Raw genomic sequence first — 27,769 nt, 5'->3', positions numbered from 1 at the left:
AGTACATTGGGCATGCATCTTTGTGTTTACCCTTTCCTCTACCCCACCTTCATTGTGAGCTCTTTTGGGGTCTAGATAGAAGAGGCACACATAAGTTGCTTAACTTTGTTTTCTGGCTAATTCATTTATGTAGTAGCTGCCAACTTCCTAGGCGAGGGGCTATGATCTAGGTGATGTTACTCTACCATAGAATCTTTTCCCACATATATAGCCACTTTGTTTAACCCTCAGTTTAGATGTGTGCTTATTTTTAATATTGTACTTTATCAGCCATAATTCTTGATCTCTATAAATAAGTAGGCTTTCAGCCCAAGTTTCTACATGCAGTAAGGAGGACTTTTAAAAATAAAAAGCTGGAATTGTTCTTACTGACAAACCAGGAAGATCATGAGATTCCTGACCAATAGACATCATCAAAATTAAAACTTTTGTGCTTCAGAAAGAAAGAGAAAAGATAACCCACAGAATGGGAGAAAATTTTCCCAAATCATATGTCTGATAAGGATGTTATATCAAAAATATAAAGAATTACTATATTACCAAAAATGAAAACATATGTCCACACAAAAACTTGTACATGAATGTTTATAGCAGCATTATTGATAATAGCTAAAAAGTGGGAACAACTCAAATGTTCATCAATTGATGAATGGATAAATAAAATGTGATATATCCATACAAAGAAATATTAGCTGGTAACAAAAAGAAATGAAGTCCTGATCCATACTACAAAAGGGGGAACCTTGAAAACATTATTATTAGTGAAAGAAGCCAGTCACAAAGTCACATACTGTATGATTCTGCTTATATGAATTATCCAGGCAAATTCATAGACAAAAAGTGGAGAGTGGTTGCCTAGGGTTGTAGGGGGATGTGAATGGGATTTAGGGGACAGTGGCTAAGAGGTATGGGGTTTCTTTTTGGGGTAATGAAAATGTTCTAAAGTTGATTGTGGAGATGATTCCCCAGCTCCATGAATGTATTGAGTCACTGAATTTTAGACTCTATGGGTGAATTGTATAGTATGTGAATTATATCTCAATAATACTTTGTTAAAAAAAAAAAAAACAGCTGATGGAAGTGTTTAGACATCATTGGGAACCGAAGGGATGACCTTATGTATTGAATGGGGAGATGGGGATTGGGATATGGGTGTTGTAGTCTTGGTTCTCTCATAATTTGGCTGCCTGGTTTGGGTCAGTTACTTGTCTGTGGACTTCAGTGCCTTCATCTAAAATATTAGAGTCACACAGATATAGGGAACAAACTAGTGGTTACCAGTGGGGAGAGGGAAGGGGGAAAAGATAATATAGGGGTATGGGAAAAAGAGGGTTATTATGGGGTTATATGAAATCATGTGAGAATGGATGCATGTATATGTATGGCTGAGTTGCTTTGCTGTGCACCTGAAACTATCACAACCCTGTTAATTGGCTATACTCCAATATAAAATAAAAAGTTAAAAAAAAAAGAAATCGTGTGTGAAACCTTTGAAAATTGTAAAGCACTCTAGAATTTGAAGAATCTTTCATTCAATAAAAAACAATTTTAAAAAATTAGTCAAACCAGTAGACATATACAGTCTCTTATAGTTTTGAAATGCTATAATTACATAAATGAGATATAAAGATGAGGTTGGATCAGGTTGTATAAGTATGTGAAACAAAACTAGGCCATTGTGAAGTACTTTGTTCAGCAATAAAGCTGTAGATGCAGAGGTTCTTCTGGAAATCCTCGCTGAGTAACCCTAGGCCAAATCTGGTCTGAAAATAAGTCTTATAGCTCAAGATCAAAGCTGTAGCTCTATAAGTTCAAAGCATAGATGTAGAAAGCATAGAGTTCTAAGAAGTTCTTGTGAAACGATGTAGTGGCCTCTCTTTCACCACCTAGTTTTGTATTTCCTATACATTCCCTGAGCACATAGGTTTCACTCCTTTGCTTTAAGACCTTAGATGGCTATAATTAATGCATACATCAAAATGAAATAAATGCATTTTTTCCTTTTGTTTGGAAACTTTATTCAGCTTGATTTTGTACTTTTTGATTTTATCATTCAACCAATAAGGATTTGTTGACCTGCCGCTTCGTGCTTAACTTAGTCCTAGAAGGATGCACCGCAGTGTTGGCAGCCTTTGAAGTGGTATGCCCTTCATGAAGTATTTGAGAATTTATACCAGCTATACAGAGAAATGGGCTAGAACTGGACTTAGTCTGGATTGAGTCCTACCTCTAACATTTATTAACTCTGTGATTTTTTGCCCTTTTACCTATTTATTTTAATCCCTGTATCCTTAACTGTAAAGTGGGGAATGATTATAATTCCCATCCATCCCATATCATGAGTAGGCTTTTGTCATTTGACGTAGTGGACGTAAAAGCATTTTCTAAACTCTAAAACACTATACAAATACGAAGTTTTTTTTTTTTTTTTTTAAGGGAAACCTCATTTCTTGTTTGATCTGATATCTGTAACAACTCATTTTCAGTTGGGGAGGCTGAGGCTTAGAGAAAAGTAAATTGATCAACGTCTTACAGTTGGAAAGGGATGAGTATGGAACTAAGTCTTCCAAAAGTATCTATTACATCACAACATACTATCTCTGTTAGTTGTTCCCAACCCAGATTACACATCCGACTCACTCATGGTGCTTTTCTGAAATACAGTTGCCCAGATCCTACCCAGACTTTTGGAGCCAGAATTTCCAGAGGGGTAGTTTTGGGGTGTAAAGGGATTTGGGGGATGAGAAAGAAGAGCTCTCTGTGGGCTGCGTTAGTGGTTGAGATTTGAGCTGGCAATGGGTAGAATGTCTATGGGCATTACCTAATGCTGACCTCCAGCGTGGCTTCAGTATGTGCCTGGGGGGATGCATAAATGATTGCAAGAAGCTGTAATTGAGGGCCTGTGATAGGTGGCGCTGAGTTGCAGAATTCCATGTGGGAAAGCCTGGTTCCTGTGGTTAGGATCTGGAGCCTTTGGTTTATTCTAAGAAGTTCTGTAGCATTTAGTTTGGAATCTTTTCCTGGCTGCATTTTCACAACCGAAGTGGAATTCTCCAAGCTTGGGAAGAGTTTAGCAAAGTTAATTTTAAAACTGGACTACGTCAGTGTTTATCTCTCCAAGTTTGGAGTGTTTTACTGCCTTGAGCTTAGATTAGGTCATCTGAACCAATGAGAAGGGCTTCTTAAAAATATATCTTTAAAAAAATAATAAATAAGGTCAATGATTTGTGCTGAAACTTGGATGGCTGTACTGCAACCTGGGATTTTGTAATGTCAGCCTCATTTCCCATGCTACCAGAAAGCCAAATGGACTTGGCCAAAGATAGGGTTAATATTAGGATGGATGGTTTTGCAGGCTTCTTTTTTCACTTTATTTCCTCAAGTCTGTGATCTCTAGTTTCATGAAATCAGATGATTCGTTCTTCTTTTTCCTTAGCCACAGTTTCTAAACTGTCTTAATGAGTGGGTTGGTAAATCTTACTCTGACACTTTCTTTTATTAATGATAACTCATGTTTGTAAAGCTCTCTAGCTTGTACACAGCACGTACATTTTCTTTATCTTCGTTAATCCTTAAAATAATAAGAACAATAGTAATAACAAATAGTACTAACACAGTAGTAATAACCATAAAAAGTAACAGCAGTAACCGAGCTACTATTTATTGAATGCCTGTTAGTTACCACATATTATATTAGGAACTTTGATGTTTGTGAAATGTGCCAATTTTTCAGGGAGATAAATATTTCACTTTGTAGACAGTAAACTGAGGTAGTTCAGTTTGAGTAACTTGCCCAAGGTCATCTGGTTAGGAGTGGCTGATCTGCGATTATAGCTTTTTTCTATGATTCCAGGGACCTTTCCACTATACAACCCTGATACTCTTGTGCTCAGAGAGTCAAGGACTTGCCCAAGGTCATATGCTACATGGTTGCGGTGCATGGAGTCTGCATTTGAACAATTGTCTCTTGACTTCTGGACTGTGCTCTTTAATTCTTCTAAGTCCTCAGACACCATGTACTGTTTGAAGGCTCCCATCCTAGAGATGTTCAGACTAATGCCTTTAGTAGAACTGATTTGGTTAGTTCTTTTAACTTATTTTAAAACAAATTTGCATTTAATGACCTCCATTCATATTCACTTAGTCTGCAGAAGGCATAGTGCATGTAGAAGCAGCTATATTGGAGTTCAGGCACTGGAGGTTATCACCATTGACCATCCCTAATTTTGGGACATTTGGTAAGTTGCTCTACCTTCCTTCACCTCACTTATCTTACTCATAGTATGGGTACATAATAATATTTATCTCAGAGAGGTGCTGAATGGATTTATAAGACTAAAGATGTGAAAAAGGTTATGCAAACTGCAGCTTTATTAAGAGTTGGAAGTAATTTTGTGGCTATTATTGCTTGCAGTCATGGTTTTCTTTTGGAATCTGTGATTAACACTTAAGAATTGTTATGAGATTTACAAAAGAACAACTCTTAATGGGATTCCTCCAAGACAGAATTAAAGAATTGTCCTGGGGTAAAATACCTTTCTCTTCCTACATATAGCCTGTATTTCCTGTTGGTTTAGATAGGGCTATTAGGCCAGATTAAAGAATTTGTGCACTGAGGCTAAACAGACCCAAGGACAGGTTTCCTAAGGAGTTCTCAAGAGTTCTCTGTAATGTCAGAAGCAGGATTCTAAGCTCTGGACGTGGGCCTGGACCTCTGGAACAAATACTCTATTTGAAACTGAGGCCAAAAAGGTAAGCCTCTTAAAACTACAAATCTCAGATACTCTTTATGTGTTCATGTGTTAAGTGATTTCACTTCCCTGGGGCTCTTTTCTATAGGCTATTCATCCTCTGAGCCACTGTCTTTCTGTGTTTCCATTACCGAAATTTGTTTTGGATTTGACATTCCGTGCCTGTGATGGTATATTATATGGCATATTAATAGGATATCATAGAAATAATATATAAAATATAAGATATATAACTGTAAAACAAAAATCTAAGTAAAACATGAAAATAATCTAAGTAAAGCATAAAAATAACATAAGTGTTCTTCTCTACAATCTTTTAATTGACTAGATCAGAGGAAATTTAGGAACAGAAAGCAATTCCAAAGCCCTGCGACATGTCCCATGCATTCTAGCTATGAGTAAGACAGATGGACTTATGTCATAAATGAACCATTTATGAACCGTAATAAACCGTTCCCTTTCTCAAAGCAGCTGCTTCTGGAAGGGAAATTGCCAAGTGTAAAAATAGCTTAAACCCTAGCAATTGGCATGTAGGCAAATGGTTCTCACTAAGATACTAAGGAAAGAACCTTTGGAATCAGACCTGGGTTCAAATCCCAGCTCTTACTAGCTGTATGAGCTTGAGCAAATTATTTAACTGCTTTTTAGTTTCCTCATCTGTAAAATGACAGTAGTAATAATGTATCCCATAGGATTATAAGAATTAAGGAAAATATTTTATGGTTGTAGTATCTTATACATGGTAAGTTCTTATTTAATGTCATTTCTTCTCATTATAACAAAGTATGTTTTCTTGATTCAACTTGAAATTCTTTAGGGGAGGTAAAGTAGTAGAATGTAAAGGGCCTTGGCTCTTGACGCCACACTTTTTGAATTTGAATTACTTCAAGAACTGTAGGCAGGTCCATGCTTCAATTTCCTAATCTCCAGGTAAAGTTGACTCTCAGGATTGTGGTGATTATATGAGATGATGTATATGAAGTACCTATTAAAACTGTGGGATGCTGTGTCAGGAAGAAATGTAGATACAGGGCTTTGAGAGTGCTGATCTTTCTGTTTTCAGACATTTGGAGTGTAGGAGCTGAAAGGGCACTTAAGATCATCTAGTTCATTCTCCCCATTGTTCAGATGAGAAAACTGAGCACCTGGACTGTATGGTGTGGTAGAGGCAAAACTGGCCTGGATTCTAGACCTTCTTGTGTGTCCCCCCCTGCCACCACCGCCCCCTGCATTTTGCTGCCTTTCATCAGGGTTATATTGGGTCTGTGGAGGCATTAGGACCTCAGAATATCTTTTGGCCAGTGTGCTGAGCTACCACAGAGCAGGATTTTAAAACGGGATTGTGAAAATCATGTCAGAGCTGATAAAAATGGAACATTTATTCCTGCCCTGGAGAGAATTTGCATGTCTTAGGCAGATTCCTTAGACTCCTTGTCAAGTTGAGTTAGGTGTCTGATTGTTTGTTCCTTTCTTCACTCCGTGCCTGAGCACCTATTTTATGCCTGGCTTTTGCTAGCTGTTGGGGATTCGTGATAAATTAGACATGGCCCCTGAACTTAGAATTCAGTCTGGTTGGAAAAATAGACCCTTAAAATAGGCAATTACTATAATGGTGCTGTGGGAACAGAGGGGAGGGTGAAGAACTCCCCAACCTAGAGATCAGGGAAGACTTCACAGAAGAGATGACCTTTAAGCTGAGACCTGACAAGGATAAATAAAAGGGTTTGTGTGGTGAGGTGGCAAGGGAAGGGAAAGGGAAAGGCAGGATTCACAGGCAAAGGGAGTAACTTGAGACAATAGGAAGAGGTGTGAAAGAGCCCATTACGTTTGGTGAACCATCACTGGTTCAGTGGTGTAGAATGTGTGAAACATAAGTACAGGCATGCCTTGGAGATACTGTGGGTTTAGTTCCAGTTTTATTGTGATGCTCACTACCACAATAAAGTGAGCATCACAATAAAAAGAGTCACATGAATTTTTTTGGTTTCCAAATGCATATAGAACTTATGTTTACACTATACTGTAGTCTATTAAGTGTACATTTATGTTTAAATAAACAATGTACATACCTTAATTAAAAAATATTTTATTGCGGGCTTCCCTGGTGGCGCAGTGGTTGAGAGTCTGCCTGCCGACGCAGGGGACACGGGTTCGTGACCCGGTCGGGGAAGATCCTACATGCCGTGGAGCGGCTGGGCCCGTGAGCCATGGCCACTGAGCCTGCACGTCCGGAGCCTGTGCTCCGCAACGGGAGAGGCCACAACAGTGAGAGGCCCACGTACCGCAAAAAAAAAAAAAAAAACTTTATTGCTAAAATATGCTAACCATCATCTGACAATGCAAGGTTGCCACAAATCGTCAATTTGTAAAAAGTATAATATCTGTGAAGTGCACAGTAAAACGAGGTATGCCTGTAGTGGGAGATAAAGAAGATGTAAGTCTGTAGAGCAGAGTTCTCAAAGTCTTTAAAAAAAAGAGTTTATTTTTAGAGCAGTTTTAGGTTCACAGCAATATTGAGTGGAAGGTACAAAGATTTCCTATAAACCTCCTGCCCACACATATGTACAACTTACCTCACTACCAATATCCTATACTGGGGTGGTACATTACAATAGATGAACCTACATCAACACATCATTTTCACCTTAAGTCTGTATTTTACGTTAGAGTTCACTCTTGGTGTTGTACATCTATGAGTTGAACAAGTGTATGTATATAAAGACAAATATCCACCATTATAGTATCATATAGAATAGTTTCACCACTCTAAAATTCCTCGGTGCTCTGGTAATTCACCCCTCCTTCCCCTCAAATCTGTGGCAACCACTGACCCTTAATACTGTCTCCATAGTTTTACCTTTTCCAAAATGTCAGATAGTTGGAAGCATATGGTATATAGTCTTTTCAGACTGGTTTCTTTCACCTAGTAATATGTATTTAAGGTTCCTCATTATCTTTTCATGGCTTGATAGCTCATTTCTTCTTAGTGCTGAATAATATTCCATTTTCTGAATGTATCACAGTTTACTTATCCATTCACCTATGGAAGGACACCTTGGTTGCTTCCAAGTTTTGGTAATTATGAATAGAGCTGCTGCAAACATCCACGTGAAAGTGTTTGTGTGAACAAGTTATCAGCTCCTTTGGGTAAATAACGGAGCACGAATGCTGGATTGTATGGTAAGAGTATGTTTAATTTTGTGAGAAACTGCCAACGTGTCTTAGTGACTGTACCATTTTGCATTCCCACTACTAATGAATGAAAATTCTTGTTGCCCCATATTCTTGTTAGTATTTGGTGTTGTCAGTTTTGGATTTTGGCCATTCTAATAGGTGTGTAGTGGTTTTTCATTGTTGTTTTAATTGCAGTTCCCTAATGAAATACAATATTGAGTATCTTTTCTATCTATATCTTCTTTGGTGACGTGTCTCTTCAGGTCTTTTGCGTATTTCATTAATTGCGTTTTCTTATTGTTGAGGGTTTTCTTGTGTATGAAATTATAGCTTTTATTTTTAAAATTTTTATTGGGGTATAGTTGACTTACAATGTTTTGTTAGTTTCAGGTGTACAGCAAAGTGAATCTGGTATACATACACATATATCCATTCTTTTTTAGATTCTTTTCTAAAAGCATAGTAATAATATATATTACTATTATATAATGTAATATATGCCATTACAGAATATTGAGTAGAGTTCCCTGTGCTGTACAGTAGGTCCTTATTAGTTATCTATTTTATATATAGTAGTGTAAGAGAATACAAAGGCCTTGGGGTTGGGAGGCCGAAGACCTCAGTCCTGGCCCCAGATCTGCTTCTAACTTGCTCTGTAACATTGGGCAGGCTATTAACTTCTTGGAACCTCTGGCTTCTTCTGTCATATGGGCACCAAAATCACTACCCTGCTTGTCACACAGTTGTTTTGAGGCTCCAGTGGACTAGGTCTAGCTAATACCAAGGCCAGAAAGTCTTTTGAGTTGGAAAAGGATTATATTAGTTTGCTAGAGCTGCTGCACCAAATTACCACAAACTAGGGGTCTTAAATAACAGAAATTTATTGTTTCAGTTTTGGAGGCTAGAAGTCCAAGATCAAGGTGTTTGTAGGGTTGGTTCCTTCTGATACCTGTGAGGAAAAATCTGTTCCATTCCTCTCCCCTAGCTTCTGGTGATTTGTTGGGCTTGAAGAAGCATTGCTCTGATCTCTGTCTTTATCTTCATAAGGTGTTCTCCTTGTGTACGTTTGTCTTCAAATATCCCCTTTTTATAAGGACATTGACTGGATTAGGGGGCTGAACCTACTCCAATTTGACCTAATCATATTTTAAATAATTATATCTGCAATGACTCTGTTTCCAAATAAAGTCACATTCTGAGGTACTGGGAGTTAAGAACATATGAATCTTGGTGGAATACAAGGGTACGACAAGGGCACGACAACTCTTTAAATATTGAAGCTTTTTATGCCAGATCAGCAGAGCCTTAGTGAACACCTACTGTATGCAACACCCTTGATGATTACAAATATTCAGACTTAGTGATTCTTTAAGTTTGTAGCCTAGGGAAGCAGCATAGTAGAGTGGTTTAGTGCTCAGGGCCTGGGCCAGACGGCCTGGATTTGGGTCTGACTGCTGCCAGTTACTATCCAGTTGATCTTGGGCAAATAACTTAGTCTCTGTGCTTCAGTTTCTTTATCTGCAGAATAAGGATAACAGTACCTAACTACAGGGTTGTTGTGAGGCTACAGTGAATATTAATAAAGAACTTGAATTAATTCATAAGATACGAGGATATACTTTACAGCACAGGGCATATAGCCAATACTTTATAACAACTTTAAATGGAGTATAATCTATACAAATATTGAATTACAGTGTTGTTCACCTGAAACTAATATAATATTGTAAATCAACTATAATAGAAAAAAGAAGGAACTTGAATCATTGCACATGATAAAATATTAGCTATTCATTTAATTAAAACAATTTCCAAATCTAAAATTCTGTAATGTAGAGAACCTTAAAGTGGTCCATAATCAAGGATCAAGCAAGCAGAAGCAGGTTATATAAGCTCATAGAATGTAGGATGTCTGGGTTGGAAGGCTCTTTAGAGACCATCTACTTGAGTCTTCTCATTTTGCAGATGGGGAAACCAGGGTTCAGAAAAAAGGAAGTGACTTGCTCTGGGTCAACTGACTCATTTGTATCACAGTCCTTGGCCTCTCAAGGAGCTTAGAGCTCAACAAAGAGCTAAATAAGCCTAAAAATGTTGTAATGTCCTTGTTTTTATATCCTTTTTCCTGTTTCTCTTACAGCAAATAAAAAGAAGGAGAAGGAACGGCCAGAGATTTCTCTTCCTTCAGATTTTGAGCACACGATTCACGTTGGTTTTGATGCTGTCACAGGCGAGTTTACAGTAAGTCCTGGGTCACAGAAAGACATTTGGTCTTTCAGAGTTCTGGCTATGCACTGTTAGATTTAATCCTTTCCAGACTTCCTGATGCCTCTATCTTTGCCCGAGACCCTCATTCCTATCTTCTTATAGTAATGAGAGGGACACGTTCCTCCCCTCCAGAATTGTACTAGAGAAGCCTTTGAATCTCTGTTCCTTAAATAGACCTCGGTTAAGTGGCCCCTTGGCATCAGGCTCTGTGCTGGGCACTGATGATCCAGAGACAAATCAGACATGATTCCTGCTGTAAAGGAGGAATAGCCTGGTGAAGGGGCAAATACCACAAGAAATGACAGCTATAGTAAGAGATGTGTTATAAGAGAGACCAGTGTGGAACTCTGAGGGCAGAGAGAGAAAGGAATGACTAAAGCCATCTTTAGCTGCCATCAGTTATCAGAGTTAGTTCTGAATTTCATTCAGGGTCCCCTGTGATTATGCCTTGCTGACAGCCTTGCCTGTCTCTCTTATAGGGGATGCCAGAGCAGTGGGCCCGCTTGCTTCAGACATCAAATATCACCAAGTCGGAGCAGAAGAAAAACCCGCAGGCTGTCCTGGATGTATTAGAATTTTATAACTCGAAGAAGACCTCCAACAGCCAGAAGTACATGAGCTTTACAGGTATGGGGATTGTGTCCAGGGCAGTCTAGGAAAAAAGAGGTTTTCATCTTAGTAGATGCCTATTGGTGTGGGGTGGAGGAAGAATGTATCGGAAAGAGTGGAGATGGCACGTTCACTAAGATGGAATTTTGGAATTTGAGAGCCAAGATGATGGGTTTTTGCATCAAACTTGAGTCTTTACTCTGAAACTGCATGTTTTGAAAAAGTACTGTGATATTACGTGTTAAGAACATAGACTTTGTGCTAGAAGATCTAGATTCTGATACTATGTTCTAGTAGTCAGTTCATTTGTTTGAGCTTCAAAATGAGAATAATAATTCCTATCTCAAGAGGTTGTAATGAGGATAAATGAGCTCATTGATACGAAAGTTCTTTATAGGTTGCAAAATGGCACCATGAAAATGTAGCCATCATTATCATCGTTTTCAATATCAGTAGGTTATGTGATAACCCAGTTAAGTAGGCAAGCCCAATTTCTTCCTCAAGGAACTGATTTTTATCAGTCCAATCAGTCCAATGAAAAACTGGCCAGTAATAATAAATGTTCTTTAGATGTACTCTCTCTATATGTATAAGGGACTGTGTTTTTCAGAATGTTTTTGATTGCAGAATTGGGATTAGAATCCAGGTCTCCTAACTCCTAGACCAGTACCTTTTCAGGTTACCACTTGCTTCTAGTAACTCTATTTGGAGCACCTCCTTCCATAGCAGAGAGATTTTTCTTTTCTTAGGCAAGTTATAGGAAGGCCTACATTTCTGGAAACTTGCCTTGTATATAGCAGCTTAGAATGTTAGGGCAAGAAGTATCTTTAGTATATACCACTTCCAGTTTCCCCTTGTTTTGCAAACATTAGAGCCCAAAATGCCTTTCTAATGTGGCTAAATTAGTGATCTCTTAACCACTGGTCTTAACTCTGAGTCCAGTGCTTTTTCTGGTGTTCATGCTGTCTCTTTCAAAGGGCAGTATTGTTGGGGAAGGTGAGAGTCGGGATGAAACTAGCTAATTTTGAAGGATGCTTTCCCCAGCAAGTATCTGGCTTGCAGCAGTAGGCACAGATGGTGAGGATGACAGACTGCAGCTTTGCTCATGCTGCATAGTGGTGCCCAGTAGAGTGTCATACATGTTCCTAGCATGTTTCCTTCCTGATATCTGGCCCCGCTGGGTCTGTATCACTTCTTCCATTGAGGGACTGGGTCATTCCAAGGCAGTATTGGGGTTGAGGGGTGATGGGTAGGAAAGTATTCTAGATTACGGCTTGTGTTTTCAAGAGTTTGTCCTGGAGACTTCAGATTAGAAGCTGGCTTTGAAAGCTTCAGCAGCAAAGTCTTTCGAAGAATCTGTTTTTATGTATGTGTGTGTAGATGTGTACAAATACTATTTATGTATATGGAAGCATAGCTCTGTGGGTTTGCATATGTTTGGAATTAAAGTCCACTTAAGTATTTATGAGTAAATATGGGTATAGATATACACATTCAGGTAATTGTATATATGTTCCTCCATGCATGCATAAATGAATAACATTGAGTGTATATGTATAGAATGTATAGATATGTGTCCATACAGCTACTTCTGTGTGTATAAATTTGTGCAAATATGTGTGTGTGTGTGTGTGCACATGCACACACACGTGAAGGATTTTTTGTTTTCTGTAAGTTGAAGACCAAGGCAATTCCAAGCAAAACTGTATATTTGGCACTTTTTAAAAAAAATTTTTTTAAATTGCAGTATAGTTGATTTACAATGTTGTGTTAATTACTGCTGTACAGCAAAGTGATTCGGTTATAAATACATTCTTTTTTAAAATATTCTTTTCCATTATGGTTTTTCATAGGATACTGATTATAGTTATCTGTATTATACGCAGGACCTTGTTGTTTATGGCACAGTTATTTTTTTACTTTTTTTTTTTTTTGCGGTACGCGGGCCTCTCACTGTTGTGGCCTCTCCCGTTGCGGAGCACAGGCTCCGGACACGCAGGCTCAGTCAGTGGCCATGACACACGGGCCCAGCCGCTCCAAGTCATGTGGGATCTTCCCGGACCGGGGCACAGACCCGCGTCCCCTGCATCGGCAGGCGGACTCTCAACCACTGCGCCACCAGGGAAGCCCTGGCACAGTTATTTTTAATGTCCTATCTCTCATTTTCCTATTTCCTTTCTTCTCATACTATTAATTATGATAACACTACTTCAATTTGTATATGCTTGCACATAAACCATCTCATTTGATTCTCATGACGGCCTTGGGAGATTGGAAACGCAAGGGCATTATCCCCATTTTGCAGACTCAGGGAAATTAATTAGGCTCAGGGAAATTAAGTGACTTATTCACAGAACCTCAACATATCAGTTGAGTGATATACCAGTGTTGGAAGTGTGTTTTCAACTTGGGCCTTTAAATCCTTTGCTGTCTAAAAGCCCAAGCACAATCCTCCGTGCCAATTTTTTGTTAAGTTTCCTGTCTTTTCATCACTTTATTGTCTGTACCAACTAGTAGCTAATGTGATAAGCAAAGCCTAGACTAGATTGACAATGCCAGGTTCTGGGTTTTAGCCCTACTTTGCGACTGATTTATGTAACCTTGAACCAGTTTCTTTTCCTCTGAACCCTAGTTTATTTATTTGTAAAATGAAGGGATTGCAAGTACTTTCTGCTCTGTCATTCTGTGCTATGGAATTTGATTTTTATATACAGAAATTGTACATCCCATTTTAAAGGAGCAAACATACTTATTTTTTATATGGCGGAGATATATTTATTACCAGAATACCCAGTCCTCAAAAATACTAGCAGTACATAAGGTTAGGGGTGGTGCAAGGAAGGAACAGTATTGCACTTGGTATAGAATGTGCTTTTGGACAAGAAAAACAAGTGCATTATGTTTAAGCTATATCCTGAATTGATTTATCCAGAGTACAGCTGGCTATTCAGGGTTTGTTTTAAGAACATATTGTCACAGTTTATGGGTTCATAATTTGTCATAGGACCAAAGAAGCTATACCTGATACTTTCATGTATGATGGAATTGAGATCTTGGACATTCTCTGGGCTTGTTTCTTGGTGAGGAAGATGTAGGATTTGATATAATATTTCTTCTCCTTAATTCCCATTGGTGGTGAACTGGTGAAATCAATTTCTTCTTGGACTTTTAGGAATTAAAGAATAAATCCAAACACAATACTTGGTCTTTAAACTTATTTTCTTGCTAAGATTTCCATTGGGTCTGTTTCATAGTTTATCAAGTCTAAGATATCATTGATTGTAAGGTGCATTGTTATTTTACATGCCCCTAAAGAAAAAGAAGCTGCCAATTAAATCATGAAATACTTTTGATTGTAGGACACATCTCTTTCTGAGATGTTAATGTGAAAAAATACATGTCTTGGAATTAATAAAATATGGTGATTATCTGATTGAAGGAGCTTGGACCTATTCTTAGAAATAAGACCCTGCCTTTAATTATACTTGACATGACTAATGCATCTCTTTTCCTAAGGCTTAGTCTTTCTCTCCTTGTGGGGAATAGACATGGATGTAGAAGGATCCTTTCTAAAAGCTAAAGCCACATGCTGGTCATGATTTGTTATAGATGGCTCAGGGTGATGCCAGCCAGGAGTTCTTTCCCTTTCTCTTAGAATGCAGGAAATTTCCTTGAGCATTGAGGCCTGATGATGTGGATATAGTTCTAACCTAGTATTTAGAATTAGACCAGGATTCAAATCTTGACTCCTAATAACCTTTGTGTTAAGTAATTTGTGGACAAATTACTTCTCTTCTCTGAACATCAGTTTCCAAATCTGTGAAGGTGGACATACTAATAGTACTGAGAGCTGTAGTGAGGATTAGAGGAGGTAATGTGTATAACGTGTTTAAAATGGTGTTGGGCCTGTAGTACCAGTAACACTGTTATTATTCTGAGCTTGGCAAGTGCTTTAGTGAATAGGCTTCCTTAGGTCTCAAGAAAGGATTAACTGTAATTGTTTACTGACTGAGTCCCTTGTCTTTTTCCTTTTGCAGATAAATCAGCTGAGGATTATAATTCTTCTAACACTTTGGTAAGCCTTTATTTCCTCTATTCTGATGTGGGCAGGTATGATTTTTTAGGGATCAAGTCAAGTGTGGTAGATGCAGAGCCTGGGCTGGGGGGTACTCATCTTGGTCACTTTCCCACCCTGGGCCTCAGAATAAAGGACTTGGACTTAATAAACAATAAGCATCCCTTCCAGCTTTAATTTATGAATGCTCTAGAAATCCTAACCCTGGAACCAGAAGAACTGGCTGCTAGGCTCAATTTTCAGTTTTCACTTTGACCCTTAGGAAAGCCAGTTTGCCTTTCTGAGCTTCAGTTTTTTCATCAATAAATGAGAATGATACACTTTACTTAGAGATGTCTTCAAATAGCTGCATTTAGAGGAGAATTCTTTCTTTTGGGTTGGTTGGGTCTACAAAACCAGGATTAGGGCAAATTGTTGAAGGGAGCAGATCCTATTAATTTAAGGTCAGTCATTCTGTCCTCTGAAGTTGTAGTGAATGCCCTATCACTTGAAGGAATGTGATAGGAGTCATTGGTGACCTCAAAGGTCCCTCTGCCCTTCATAACTTACAAATTCTGTTTTCCAAGGCAGATTATAAGATGAGATGCTGATGTATCCGAAAGGGTCTTAATGGCTATTAAGCTGTGACTTATATACTAGAATACTGCTATTCTTTATAACCAGTGTTGTCTCTTGTGCAAAGTTGGTTATTTCATGTTGATTTACTAAACATTTGCAAAGCCCCTATTCTATGCCAGGTCCTGTGTGGAGAAGTGGCAATATAGGGATGAATCAGACATTATCCCAACTCCTAAGAATCTCCCAATCCTGTAAGTGACATGAAGGCACAAACAGTTACAGTGCAGCATGCTAAAACTTCATGAGGCCAGGAGCTATGTTTGACTTGTCAGTTACTGGATCCCTGGCATCTGGCAAGTAACAATTTACTGAATAAAAGATTGGGTGTATAAAGAAAGCTTCTTGATGGTGCAGACTGAGCTGAATTAGTTATCTTGGGGAAGAATTATGAAGAGACAAGCGTATTCCCGACAGAGAATAATTAGCATGTGCCAAGACAAGGAGGTTCGTGAGGTAGGCTTGTACAGAGAACTGCAAGTGGTTTGTCATGATTGGAATGTGAAGTGTGAAGAGACTAGACGTGGCTGGTGGGGAGGGGTGGGGAGGCAGGTCAGATCATGTAGGAATTTTAACTTTATCTTAAAGGTAATGAGAAGCTATTGAAGAATTTTAAGTGGGGATGTCATACATTCTAACACAATACTGAGTCACCATCCAAATACTTTGAACCATGCTTCCAGCAATGGGGATTGGTTTATTCTGAGTCATTTATACTGTATACAGTATACAGTCATTTATACTGTAATCGATGATAAAGAATGTTCATATGTCCATTACCTTGTCGCATACTGAGTCCTTTCTTATTCACTACCTCTTTTAATCTTCATAGGAGTTTAATGAGGTGGGTTATTATCCTTGTATAATCGATGATAAAACTGAAATTGAGAATGGTTAATGGCAGAAGGTATCTGATTCCCAGTCTGCATCACTTTCCCCTGATTCATTCTTTCATCAAATGGAATAGATACAATTAAAAGGTGGGGAAGAATTTGCTAATGTTAAGATCCTTGGGAGTTTCTCCCCATTATTGAACTGCAAATTATTGAAGAAGGGACCTTAACCAAAGCTGAGCTGTGCCTTGTGGCACAAATGTCTTTATGCCTTTATAGGAGGAGTAACAGCTATTATTTATCGTGTAGCTAATATGTGCCAGGCAGTGTGCTAGTAACTTTATGTATGTTAGCATAATTAGTCCTCACAATTACTTAGTGAAGAGATTAGCATCCCCACTTCACAGGTAGGAAAACAGACTTTCCTGAAGGCTCATAATTGCTATTGTGGCACAACCAGATTAGAACTAGGGTCGTCTGAGTCCCTGTCATGGATTTTTTTCACTGTGGCAGGGAACTGAGAAAGACCATGTCAGAGAGGTCTTATAAAGGAGACTGCAGTAAAGCCTCAGCTCTGTTGTTCCTTAGTGAGGAGGAGGGGCCCTGGGGCTCATGCCATATGGCAGAGAGGATGACACCTGCTTGGTAAAATCCTGTACTGGTTTACCAGGTTGTAAAGGACATTTTTCTCCGCAACTCAGAATTTTCCCTGTGGCTCAGTCCTCTTTATTTTCTTACTAGTTTCACATGGGGGATATGGTTGGTACTGTGGTAGTATTGCATTGTTTTCCATATTGGTTTCACACAGATCTTTCCAATTGATTTGGGAAATAATTGGATGAGATTATAACATCCATGACACAAGTTAAGAAATTGGGACTCAGAGAGATTATGTGACTTGCTCCCTATCCTTGAATGAATTAGTAGTAGAAACCAATACAAAATTCAGTTCTCCTCAGCATTCATTTATACATTCATACCATAAATATTTACTTGGTGCATGGGTTTATCTCTGGGCTTTCTATCCTGTTCCATTGATCTATATTTCTGATTTTATGCCAGTACCATACTGTCTCGTTTACTGTAGCTTTTAATATAGTCTGAAGTCAGGGAGCCTGATTCCTCCAGCTTCGTTTTTCGTTCTCAAGATAGCTTTGGCTATTCGGGGTCTTTTGTGTTTCCATACAAATTATGCAATTTTTTGTTCTAGTTCTGTGAAAAATGCCATTGGTACTTTGATAGGTATTGCATTGAATCTGTAGATTGCTTTGGGTAGTATAGTCATTTTCACGATGTTGAATCTTCCAATCTAAAAACATGGTATATCTCTCCATCTGTTTGTATCATCTTTAATTTTTTTCTTCAGTGTCTTATAGTTTTCTGCATACAGGTCTTTTGTCACCTTAGGTAGGTTTATTCCTAGGCATTTTATTCTTTTGTTGAAGTGGTTGTGATTGGTCTGTTTATATTTTCTCTTTCTTTCTGGTTCAGTCTCAGAAAGTTGTGCTTTTCTAACAATTTGTCCATTTCTTCCAGATTGTCCATTTTTTTGGCATATATTTGCTTGTAGTAATCTCTCATGATCCTTTGTATTTCTGCAGTGTCAGTTGTTACTTTTCCTTTTTCATTTCTAATTCTATTGATTTAAGTATTCTCCCTTTTTTCTTGCTGAGTCTGGCTAATGGATTATCAATTTCGTTTATCTTCTCAAAGAACCAGCTTTTAGTGTTATTGATCTTTGCTATTGTTCCTTCATTCTATTTCATTTATTTCTGATCTGATCTTTATGATTTTTTTCTTTCTACTAACACTGGGGTTTTTTTGTTCTTCTTTCTCAAACTGCTTTAGGTGTAAGGTTAGGTTGTTTATTTGAGATGTTTCTTCTTTCTTGAGGTAGGCTTGTATTGCTATCAAGTTCCCTCTTAGAACTGCTTTTGCTGCATTCCATAGGTTTTGGGTCATTGTGTTTTCATTGTCATTTATTTCTAGTTATTTTTTGAATTCCTCTATGGTTTCTTCAGTGACCTCTTGGTTATTTAGTAGTGTATTGTCTAGCCTCCATGTGTTTGTATTTTTTACAGATTTTTTCCTGTAATTGATATCTAGTCTCATAGCATTGTGGTCGGAAAAGATACTTGATATGATTTCAGTCTTCTTAAATTTACCAAGGCTTGATATGTGACCCAAGATATGATCTATCCTGGATATGTTCCATGAGCACTTGTGAAGAAAGTGTATTCTGTTGTTTTTGGATGGAATGTCCTATAAATATCAATTAAGTCCATCTTGTGTAATGTGTCTTTTTTGTGTGTGTGTGTGATACATGGGCCTCTCACTGCCGTGGCCTCTCCCATTGCTGAGCACAGGCTCTGGACGCGCAGGCCCAGCAGCCATGGCTCACGGGCCTGCCGCTCCGCGGCATGTGGGATCTTCCCCGACCGGGGCACGAACCCGTGACCCCTGCATCGGCAGGTGGACTCTCAATCACTGTGCCACCAGGGAAGCCCTAATGTGTCATTTAAAGCTTGTGTTTCCTTGTTTATTTTCGTTTTGGATGATCTGTCATTGGTGAAAGTGGGGTGTTAAAGTCCCCTACTATTATTGTGTTACTGTCAATTTCCCCTTTTATGGCTGTTAGCATTTGCCTTATATATTGAGGTGCTCCTATATTGGTTACATAAATATTTACAATTATTATATCTTCTTCTTGTGTTGATCCCTTCACCATTATGTAGTGTCCTTCCTTGTCTTTTGTAATAGTCTTTATTTCAAAGTCTATTTTGTCTTATATGAGAATTGCTACTCCAGCTTTCTCTTGATTTCCATTTGCATGGAATATCTTTTTCTATCCCCTCACTTGCAGTCTGTATGTGTCCCTAGGTCTGAAGTGGGTCTCTTGTAGACAGCATATATATGGGTCTTGTTTTTGTATCCATTCAGCCGGTCTTTGTCTTTTGGTTGGAGCGTTTAATCTGTTTACCCCTATGTATGTTCTTTTACCATTTTCTTAATTGTTTGGGGTTTGTTATTGTAGGTCTTTTCCTTCTCTTGTGTTTCCTGCCTAGAGAAGTTCATTTAGCATTTGTTGTAAAGCTGGTTTGGTGGTACTGAATTCTCTTAGCTTTTGGTTTTCTGTAAAGGTTTTAATTTCTCCATCGAATCTGAATGAGATCCTTGCTGGGTAGAATAATCTTGGTTGTAGGTTTTTCCCTTTCATTACTTTAAATATGTCCTGCTACTCCCTTCTGGCTTGCAGAGTTTCTGCTGAAAGATCAGCTGTTAACCTTATGGACATTCCCTTGTATGTTATTCATTGTTTTTCCCTTGCTGCTTTTACTATTTTCTCTTTGTATTTAATTTTTGGTAGTTTGATTAATATGTGTCTTGGCCTGTTTCTCCTTGCATTTATCTTGTATGGGACTCTCTGTGCTTCCTGGGCTTGACTATTTCCTTTCCCATATTAGGGAAGTTTTCAACTATAATCTCTTGAAAGATTTTCTCAGACCCTTTCTCTTTTTCTTATTCATCTGGGACCTCTATAATTTGAATGTTGGTGCGATAAATGTTGTCCTAGAGGTCTCTGAGACTATCTTCAATTCTTTTCATTCTTTTTTCTGTATTCTGCTCTGTGGTTGTTATTTTCACTATTTTATCTTGCAGGTCACTTATCCGTTCTTCTGCCTCAGTTATTGTGCTATTGATTCCTTCTAGAAAATTTTTAATTTCATTTATTTTGTTGTTCATCATTGTTTGTTTGCTCTTTAGTTCTTCTAGTCCTTTCTTGTATTTTCTCCATTCTATTTCCAAGATTTTGGATCATCTTTACTATCATTACTCTGAATATTTTTTCAGGTAGACTGCCTATTTCCTCTTCATTTGTTTGTTCTGGTGGGTTTTTACCTTGCTCCTTCATCTGCTGTGTGTTTCTCTGCCTTCTCATTTTGCTTAACTTACTGTGTTTGGGGTCTCCTTTTCACAGGCTGCAGGTTCGTAGTTCCCGTTGTTTTTGGTGTCTACCCCCAGTGGGTAAGGTTGGTCAGTGGGTTGTGTAGGCTTCCTGCTGGAGGGAACTGGTGCCTGTGTTCTGGTGGCTGAGGCTGGATCTTCTCTTTCTGATGGGCAGGACCCCATCCAGTGGTGTGTTTTGGTGTGTCTGTGACCTTATTATGATTTTAGGCAGCCTCTCTGCTAATGGGTAAGGTTGTGTTCCTGTCTTGCTAGTTGCTTGGCATAGGGTGTCCAGCACTGTAGCTTGCTGGTCATTGAGTGGAGCTGGGTCTCAGCATTGAGATGGAGATCTCTGGCAGAGCTTTTGCTGTTTGATATTATATGGAGCTAGGAGGTCTCTGGTAGACCAATGTCCTGAACTCAGCTCTCCCACCTCAGAGCCATAGGCCTGACACCTGGTGTGAGCATCAAGACCCTGTCAGGCACACGGGAAAAAGAGAAAAATGAAAAAAATGTATATATCGTTGCTCCCGAAGTTCACTGCCTCAATTTTGGGATGATTTTTTGTCTATTGAGGTATTCCACAGATGCAGGGTACATCAAACTGATTGTGGAGATTTAATCCGCTGCTCCTGAGGCTGCTGAGAGAAATTTCCCTTTCTTTTCTTTGTTCTCACAGTTCCTGGGGTTCAGCTTTGGATTCGGCCCTGCCTCTGCATGTAGGTCACCTGAGGAATTTTGTTCTTTGCTCAGACAGGACGGGGTTAAAGGAACAGCTGATTAGGGGTCTCTGGCTCACTCAGGCCGGGGGGAGCAAGTGGTACGGAATGTGGGGCGAGCCTGCGGCGTCACAGGCCAGCATGACGTTGCCACAGCCTGAGGCATGCCGTGTTTTCTCCTGGGGAAATTGTCCCTGGATCACGGGACCCTGGCAGTGATGGGCTGCAGAGGCTCCCTGGAGGGGGAGGTGTGGGTAGTGACCTATGCTTGCACACAGGCTTGTTGGTGGCTGCAGCAGCAGCCTTAGTGTTTCATGCCCATCTCTGGTGTCCGTTTGATAGCCGTGGCTTGCACCTGTCTCTGGAGCTGGTTTAGGCTGGTGCTCTGAATCCCCTCTCCTCGAGCACCCCGAAGCAATGGTCTCTTGCCTCTTTGGCAGCTCCAGACTTTTTCCTGGAGTCCCTCCTGGCTAGCTGTGGTGCACTAGCCCCCTTCAGGCTGTGTTCACACAGCCCACCCCAGTCCTCTCCCTGGGATCTGACCTCCGAAGTCCGAGCCTCAGCTCCCAGCCCCCACCCATCCCAGCAGGTGAGCGGACTGGTCAGCACCGATCCTCTGTGCGGGAATCTCTCCACTTCGCCCTTTGCACCCCTGTTGCTGCGCCCTCCTCCGTGGCTCTGAAGCTTCCCACCCCCACCCCCGTCTCCGCCAGTGAAGGGGCTTCCTAATGTGTGGAAACTTTTCCTCCTTCACAGCTCCCTCCCAGAGGTGCAGGTCCCATCCCTATTCTTTTGTCTCTCTTTTTTCCTTTTTCTATTGCCCTACCCAGGTACTTGGGGCATTTCCTGCCTTTTGGGAAGTCTGAGGTCTTCTGCTAGCATTCAGTAGGTGTTCTGTAGGAGTTGTTCCACATGCAGATGTATTTCTAATGTATTTGTGGGGAGGAAGGTGATCTCCACTTCTTACTCCTCCGCCATCTTGAAGGTCTCCTAAGGAAATAGTTTAAATCGGAAGTATTTTAAGTGAGATAGTTAGATGTGCATTTTAGTCTAAACTACCATCTTAGAAAGATTCCTCTGGAAATTGGGTCAGTGTAGTGGGGTGAATTCATATGTTTACGTCTCCTGCTATACTAAATTTCTTAATTTCAGAAAAGATACATAAAAAATGAATTCAAAACAGTGCTCCAAAACAAAAACAGGATGTTAATAAACCATTGTCAGGAATTCATGGAAGGTAGAAAGCAGATAAGATCAGATTGATTGGAGCAGAGGAAAGCACAGCTGCTGTATGTATGTGGAAGACAAATTTCCTAGGAAGATAAGAGTAGCTCAAGAGAAAATGGTCTGAGAGAATATATATAAAAAGCAGGAAGGAGGGCTTCCCTGGTGGCGCAGTGGTTGAGAGTCTGCCTGCCGGTGCAGGGGGCACGGGTTCATGCCCCGGTCCGGGAGGATCCCACGTGCCGCAGAGCAGCTGGGCCTGCGCGTCCGGAGCCTGTGCTCCGCAACGGGAGAGGCCACAACAGTGAGAGGCCCGCGTACTGCAAAAAAAACCAAAACAAAACAGGAAGGAGTCTTGGGTCATCTTCAAGAGTAAATTAAATTCTGTAAGTGAAACAGCAGGGGCAGTGTCCATGTTACAGTGAGCAAAAGGTACCAGAAGGTTGATCCTAAGCTTAAACCAGATACTTGTCTGAAAAAGGTAAACTGCCTACTTGAGGAAAATGCCTAGTGTGGTACAGGGAGAGAAGAGAGAGAAGCAGAGCAGAACTGGAGTTAACTACAGATCTCTACAACAGGCATAAAGTAGAGGAAAAAGGAGAAGTAGCTCTGCAGTGGAAGAAAATACATTAAATTGCTGCATCCCAAGGATAAATTCCTGATGCTTTTGATAACTGGGAAGAGAGGTATACATACTCTTCCATGGCAGCTCACCCTGAAGTGATGCTTGCCAGTTACCACATCTGTATAACTCACGTACAGACTGCATCAGACCTCCCATTCAGAGGAAGGTACAGCAGAGAAATAGACTTACACAACTACAGAGGAAACTCATGCTAGTCGAATACACTAGTTAATATGGTTTTTCACTGATAAATATGAGGGGAGAACCAAAGATCTCTAGACATTTGAGAGAAACAAAGCGTTAAAGAGAAGGACCAAGAAAAAGAAATAAAACTGACCCCAGAGGAAATTGATAATTCAGGAAAGAAAGTTTTAAAAAATCTAATATATTGAGAGGTTCTATAGATGTTGCATCCACAAAAACACTGCAGGTAGATCAATCAGAAGATAAAAAAAGAATTCTTAGAAATTAAAAATATAGTTGAAGAAACAAATTCCCAAGGATTAAAAAATGCATGTAAGAGTGGATTATTGATATAAAATATAAAAACACATGGAAAATATGAGAATAAGGGACACAGAAGATTATTCAAGGAGATTCAGGAAGAATTAGAGGATTAGAAGATTAAGATTATTGTTTTTTAAGATTATTGTCTTTGAAATTTCTGTATTGGAGTTTCTCTGTGCAATGCTTCTTCATTTTTAGTTGGCTTCCCAGTTTGGTGGAGTCCATCTTCCAGTAGCTTTGAGAAAGTAAATATTTAATATCTTTCAGGTCTCAAAATGGAGCGCCTCCATTCTATTCTACCATTTGATTGATATTTGGCTGAATATGGAATTCTGGGTTGAAAATAATTTTCTACCAGTATTTGGAAAACATTGCCCTTTTGTCATCTAGCTTTCAGCATTGGCTATTCAAATTCAAAGCTATTTATTCCTGCATCTTTGCATCTGACCTATTTTTTATTTTTCACTTGGGAAGTTTGTAGCATCTTTATTGTCACCACTGCTTTGAAATTTCATAATTACATCCCTATATTCAGCTACTTAATTTGTGAGGAGCTTTGTGGACTCTTTCAACCTGGACTCAAGGCTTCAGTTTTAGGAAATTTTCCTGAATTATTTCGTTGATGATGTCTTCCCCACTTTTCTTTGTTTTCTCTTACTGGAACTCCTGTTTTTTTAGACTTCCTGGACTGATTCTCTGTTTTTAAAAATATTTACTCTGTTTTACCTTGCCTTGATTTTGCAGCATAGATATGTAGATTGGTTTTCAGGTTTGCCTACCGTCAGCTTTGGAATCATTCTCCTTGACAGTTACTGCTCATCCATCAGTCATTGCCTCCTTTGCTAATCTTGCCTCCTATCCTGTTCTCTCCAACCTTTGGGTTTAATGCCTTTAAAAGGCCATTCGTTTATTATAGTTCTAGTGAGGTTTTAAGAAATAGATGCCTGTGTTCAATCTGCCATCTTTGTCAGGCATTCCTGAGGAGTTTTCACTTTTAACTCCTTATATATCTGTATTATATGAAATGTATAATGAGAACCTACTGGTTTTACATATAATTTAAAAATTTAACTTTTAAAAGGCAGCATTATTGAGGTATTATTTACATACCATAAAATTCACCCATACTGATTGTACCGTTCAATGATTTTATTAAATTTATAGACTTGTGCAACTATCACTAGTCTAGTTTTAGAATATTGCCACCACCACAAAAGTTCCCTTGTACTCGTTTACACTTCATTCAAACTCCCATGCCTAACCCTAGGAAACCACTGATCTTCTTTCTGTCTGTATAAATTTACCTTTTCTAGACATTTTATATAAATGGACTTGTATAACATGTAGTCTTTTGTGTCTAGCTTCTTTCACTTAAAAGCTTGCGAGGTTCATCCGTGTAGTAGCATGTATCAGCATGATTCCTTTTTATGTCTGAGTAATATTCTATTGTATTGATATACTACATTTTTTACATTCATCAGTTGATGGGCATTTGGCTTGTTTCTTCTTTTTGGCTATTCTAAATAATGCTCATACTAACATTCATGTACAAGTTTTGGTGTGGATCTATGTTTTCATTTCTATTTGGTATATACCTAGGAGTAGAATTTCTGAGTCATATGGTGACTCTATGTTTAACCTTTTGAGGAACTGCTAGGCTGTGTTCCACAGTGCCTGCACCTTTTTAAAGTCCCACCAACGTTAGGAGGCTTCTGATTTCTCCATATCTTACCCCACATTTGTTATTGTCTGTCATTTTTTAAAAATATTTATTTATTTATTTGACTGCATCGGGTCTTAGTTGCAGCATGGGGATCTTCAGTGCCATGTGCGGAATCTTTTTAGTTGCAGCATGCGGGATCTTTTAGTTGCGACATGTGGAATCTTTAGTTGTGGCATGTGGGATCTAGTTCCCTGACCAGGGATTGAACCTGGGCCCCTTGCATTGGGAGCGTGGAGTCTTAGCCACTGGACCACCAGAGAAGTCCCTATTGTCTGTCTTTTGATTATAGCCATCTCAGTGGATATGAAGTGGTATCTCATTGTGGTTTTGATTTGCGTTTCCTAATAATGATGTTGAGCATCTTTTCATGTGCTTTTTGGCATTTGTTTATCTTCTTTGGAGAAATTTCCTTTTTGTTGTTTATCTCTAATTTAATTCTACTGTGGTTAAAGAATACATTTTGTGTGTTTTCAGTCATTCAAAATTTATTGAGATGTGTTTTATGGCCCAGCATATGTTCTATCTGAAGAATTACCCATAAGTGGTTAAAAGTAACGTGTGTTCTGTAGAACTTGGGTGGAAAGTTTTGTACATGTCAGTTAGGTTGAGTTGATTGATAGTGTTGTTAAAATCTATATCCTTGCTAATTATTGAGACCTCTTTCAGGGCTGTCCAGAAACTTTTACTTTCTGCTTGGCTCTTCCGAAGTTTTTATGTACATGCACAGAGCCAGGCATGTATGACTAGTATGGGGCCTCTCTCTAGTGTCTGCTGTACCTTTGGCCAGAATTTGTTTGCCTTATTCAGGATTGCAACCTCAGGCTAGTAGTGGTTGACACTCTCCTGCTACTACCTCTGGGAGGTCACTTCCACTGGTGGCACCACTGGGCCTGGGCATTGCCCACTGCTTCAAATGAATGTAAGCCCTCTTGGGTCCCATAGTTACAGCCTACCTCATCCTGGAAGAACCCCTCCTCTGATGGAGCTAGGGTGGGATGGATGGGAGCAATCCTGGGCCAGCACGTCAGAGATTCCTATGTTTCTACCCAAAGTTCAGCCGTTTTAAAATCATAAGCACTTCTCAGTAGTATAGGTAGGCACCTGGAGGTTTTGGGAACACACCAAGCATGTCCCCTTCTCTCAGAGTCTTTGTGTTTCTTCCATCTGCCAGGAATATTCTTTTCCCAGAGGGTCTGATGGCTCATTTTCTCATTTCATTCAGGCCATTAGAGAGGCCTTTCCATGACTACTGTATGTAAAGTAATAATTCCCTACCCTCAACCATTCTCTGTTCTCCTATGTTTATCTTATTACTGCCTGGTAGTTTGGTGATTAATTTTGACTGTATCTTCTTCTCAAATGTAATCCATAAAACCAGGCGCTTTATCTAATTTGTTCTTCAGTATAGCCCCAGAGCTTTAAATAGAGCCTGGTACACAGTGAATGAATGGATGAGTTGATGTCACTTCTTAAAAAAGAGGTTTGTGGTTATTAAACGTAATGATACTTTAATTGATTCCTTACATCTTTCTAGCCGCTTGCCATTTACAAAGTGCTTGTATACTCACATCACTTCATTTCTTCCTCCCAGTGGCCCTCTGAGGTAGGCAGAGAGCTTCTGTCATCACCTCCATTTTATGGATGAGAAACTGTAGCTTAGAGTGGGACAGCCTTGCCAAAGAACACAGGGATAAGAAATAAAAATCTGGGACAAAAACCTAAATCTCTTGATTCTGGTAGTTGTTAATACTACCACACAAAGCCATCACCTGTGGAAAACAGAGTGTGTTGCTAAGGTGATGAAATCCCCTTCTTTATAGAGTTTTAGGAGGCAACAAACAAGTGTTTAGAGTCTACATTAGTCAGACCGAGGGCCCTTCTTCACCTGATGATGAAGAGGCTGCTGAGTTAACCTCATTCTCATTTTGGGTTCCTAGTTAAATTTTGCTGAGTGAACTATTAGGGAGAAAAGAAATTAGAGCAGAAAAATATCAAAACATGTGCTTTGACAAGGGAAGAACCTCTATTGGATTTTAGAACTAAAAGTGACTTAGGGTCACCCCTCAAATTATACCTGTCCTATTCTTCCACGTTCCTCGAGTGATGAAACTTGAGACCCAGAGGATGGATTCATTGCCTGTGATCACCAAAGCCAGTTGCTTACATACGCCTGTCACTGGCAGTTTTCTAGTTATGCCCTGCACTGGAGGCCCTGTTAGAATCTATGAGCTTGCCAGTTTTCTTTATCTTAGTATGTCAAATGTAGTAAAGACCAGGCTCCCACACAGTAGCTCTAGACTAGCATTTGACTAGACAGTTCCTTCACTTATCCCCTGTCATTCTGACTCCTGACATTCCTCTCTCCAGAGGCCCCAAATGGCAGCAGAAGGGAATTGTCCCTCTGTCTCCTGCATCATATGGTGAGCTTCTTTAGGACATGGGCCATCTTTTTCATTTTTGTGCATTTATATCAAAAGCATTCATCACAGTATCTTACTGAGCACAAAGCAGATGCTCTGAAAATATCTGAAACTGTTGAATTATAGCAATATATACAAAAAATCCCTTGCTTCTCTGGCCCTACACTGTAATCATTTAATCTCTATCAAAAATCTCATGTTTTGGAGCTATTTTGTCTCTTGAATATGTGTTATAAACAGTAATGGTATGATCTTTTTGCCTGGACCTGCCCTAAAACCTG

General features: G+C 39.4%; 1 protein-coding gene across 2 annotated transcripts in view; it reads left to right on the top strand.

The window, feature by feature from the left end:
• The window catches only part of PAK1 (p21 (RAC1) activated kinase 1), an 85,002-nt gene that overhangs the window by 22,270 nt on the left and 34,963 nt on the right, over positions 1-27,769 (top strand). For both annotated transcript variants that reach the window (XM_027083485.1, XM_027083486.1), the window contains 3 exons: positions 10,063-10,163; positions 10,670-10,817; positions 14,837-14,874. In XM_027083485.1, the coding sequence (XP_026939286.1) occupies positions 10,063-10,163; positions 10,670-10,817; positions 14,837-14,874 (287 nt within the window). The remainder of the gene's footprint in view (positions 1-10,062; positions 10,164-10,669; positions 10,818-14,836; positions 14,875-27,769) is intronic.

The sequence above is a fragment of the Aethalodelphis obliquidens genome, unplaced genomic scaffold, assembly GCF_003676395.1.
Source record: "Aethalodelphis obliquidens isolate GAN/ISIS:26980383/991018 unplaced genomic scaffold, ASM367639v1 scaffold50, whole genome shotgun sequence".
In the NCBI taxonomy this organism is placed as follows: Eukaryota; Metazoa; Chordata; class Mammalia; order Artiodactyla; family Delphinidae; genus Aethalodelphis; species Aethalodelphis obliquidens.
The sequence above is the reverse complement of the archived record's forward strand: the minus strand, read 5'-3'. Positions and strand labels throughout refer to the sequence as shown.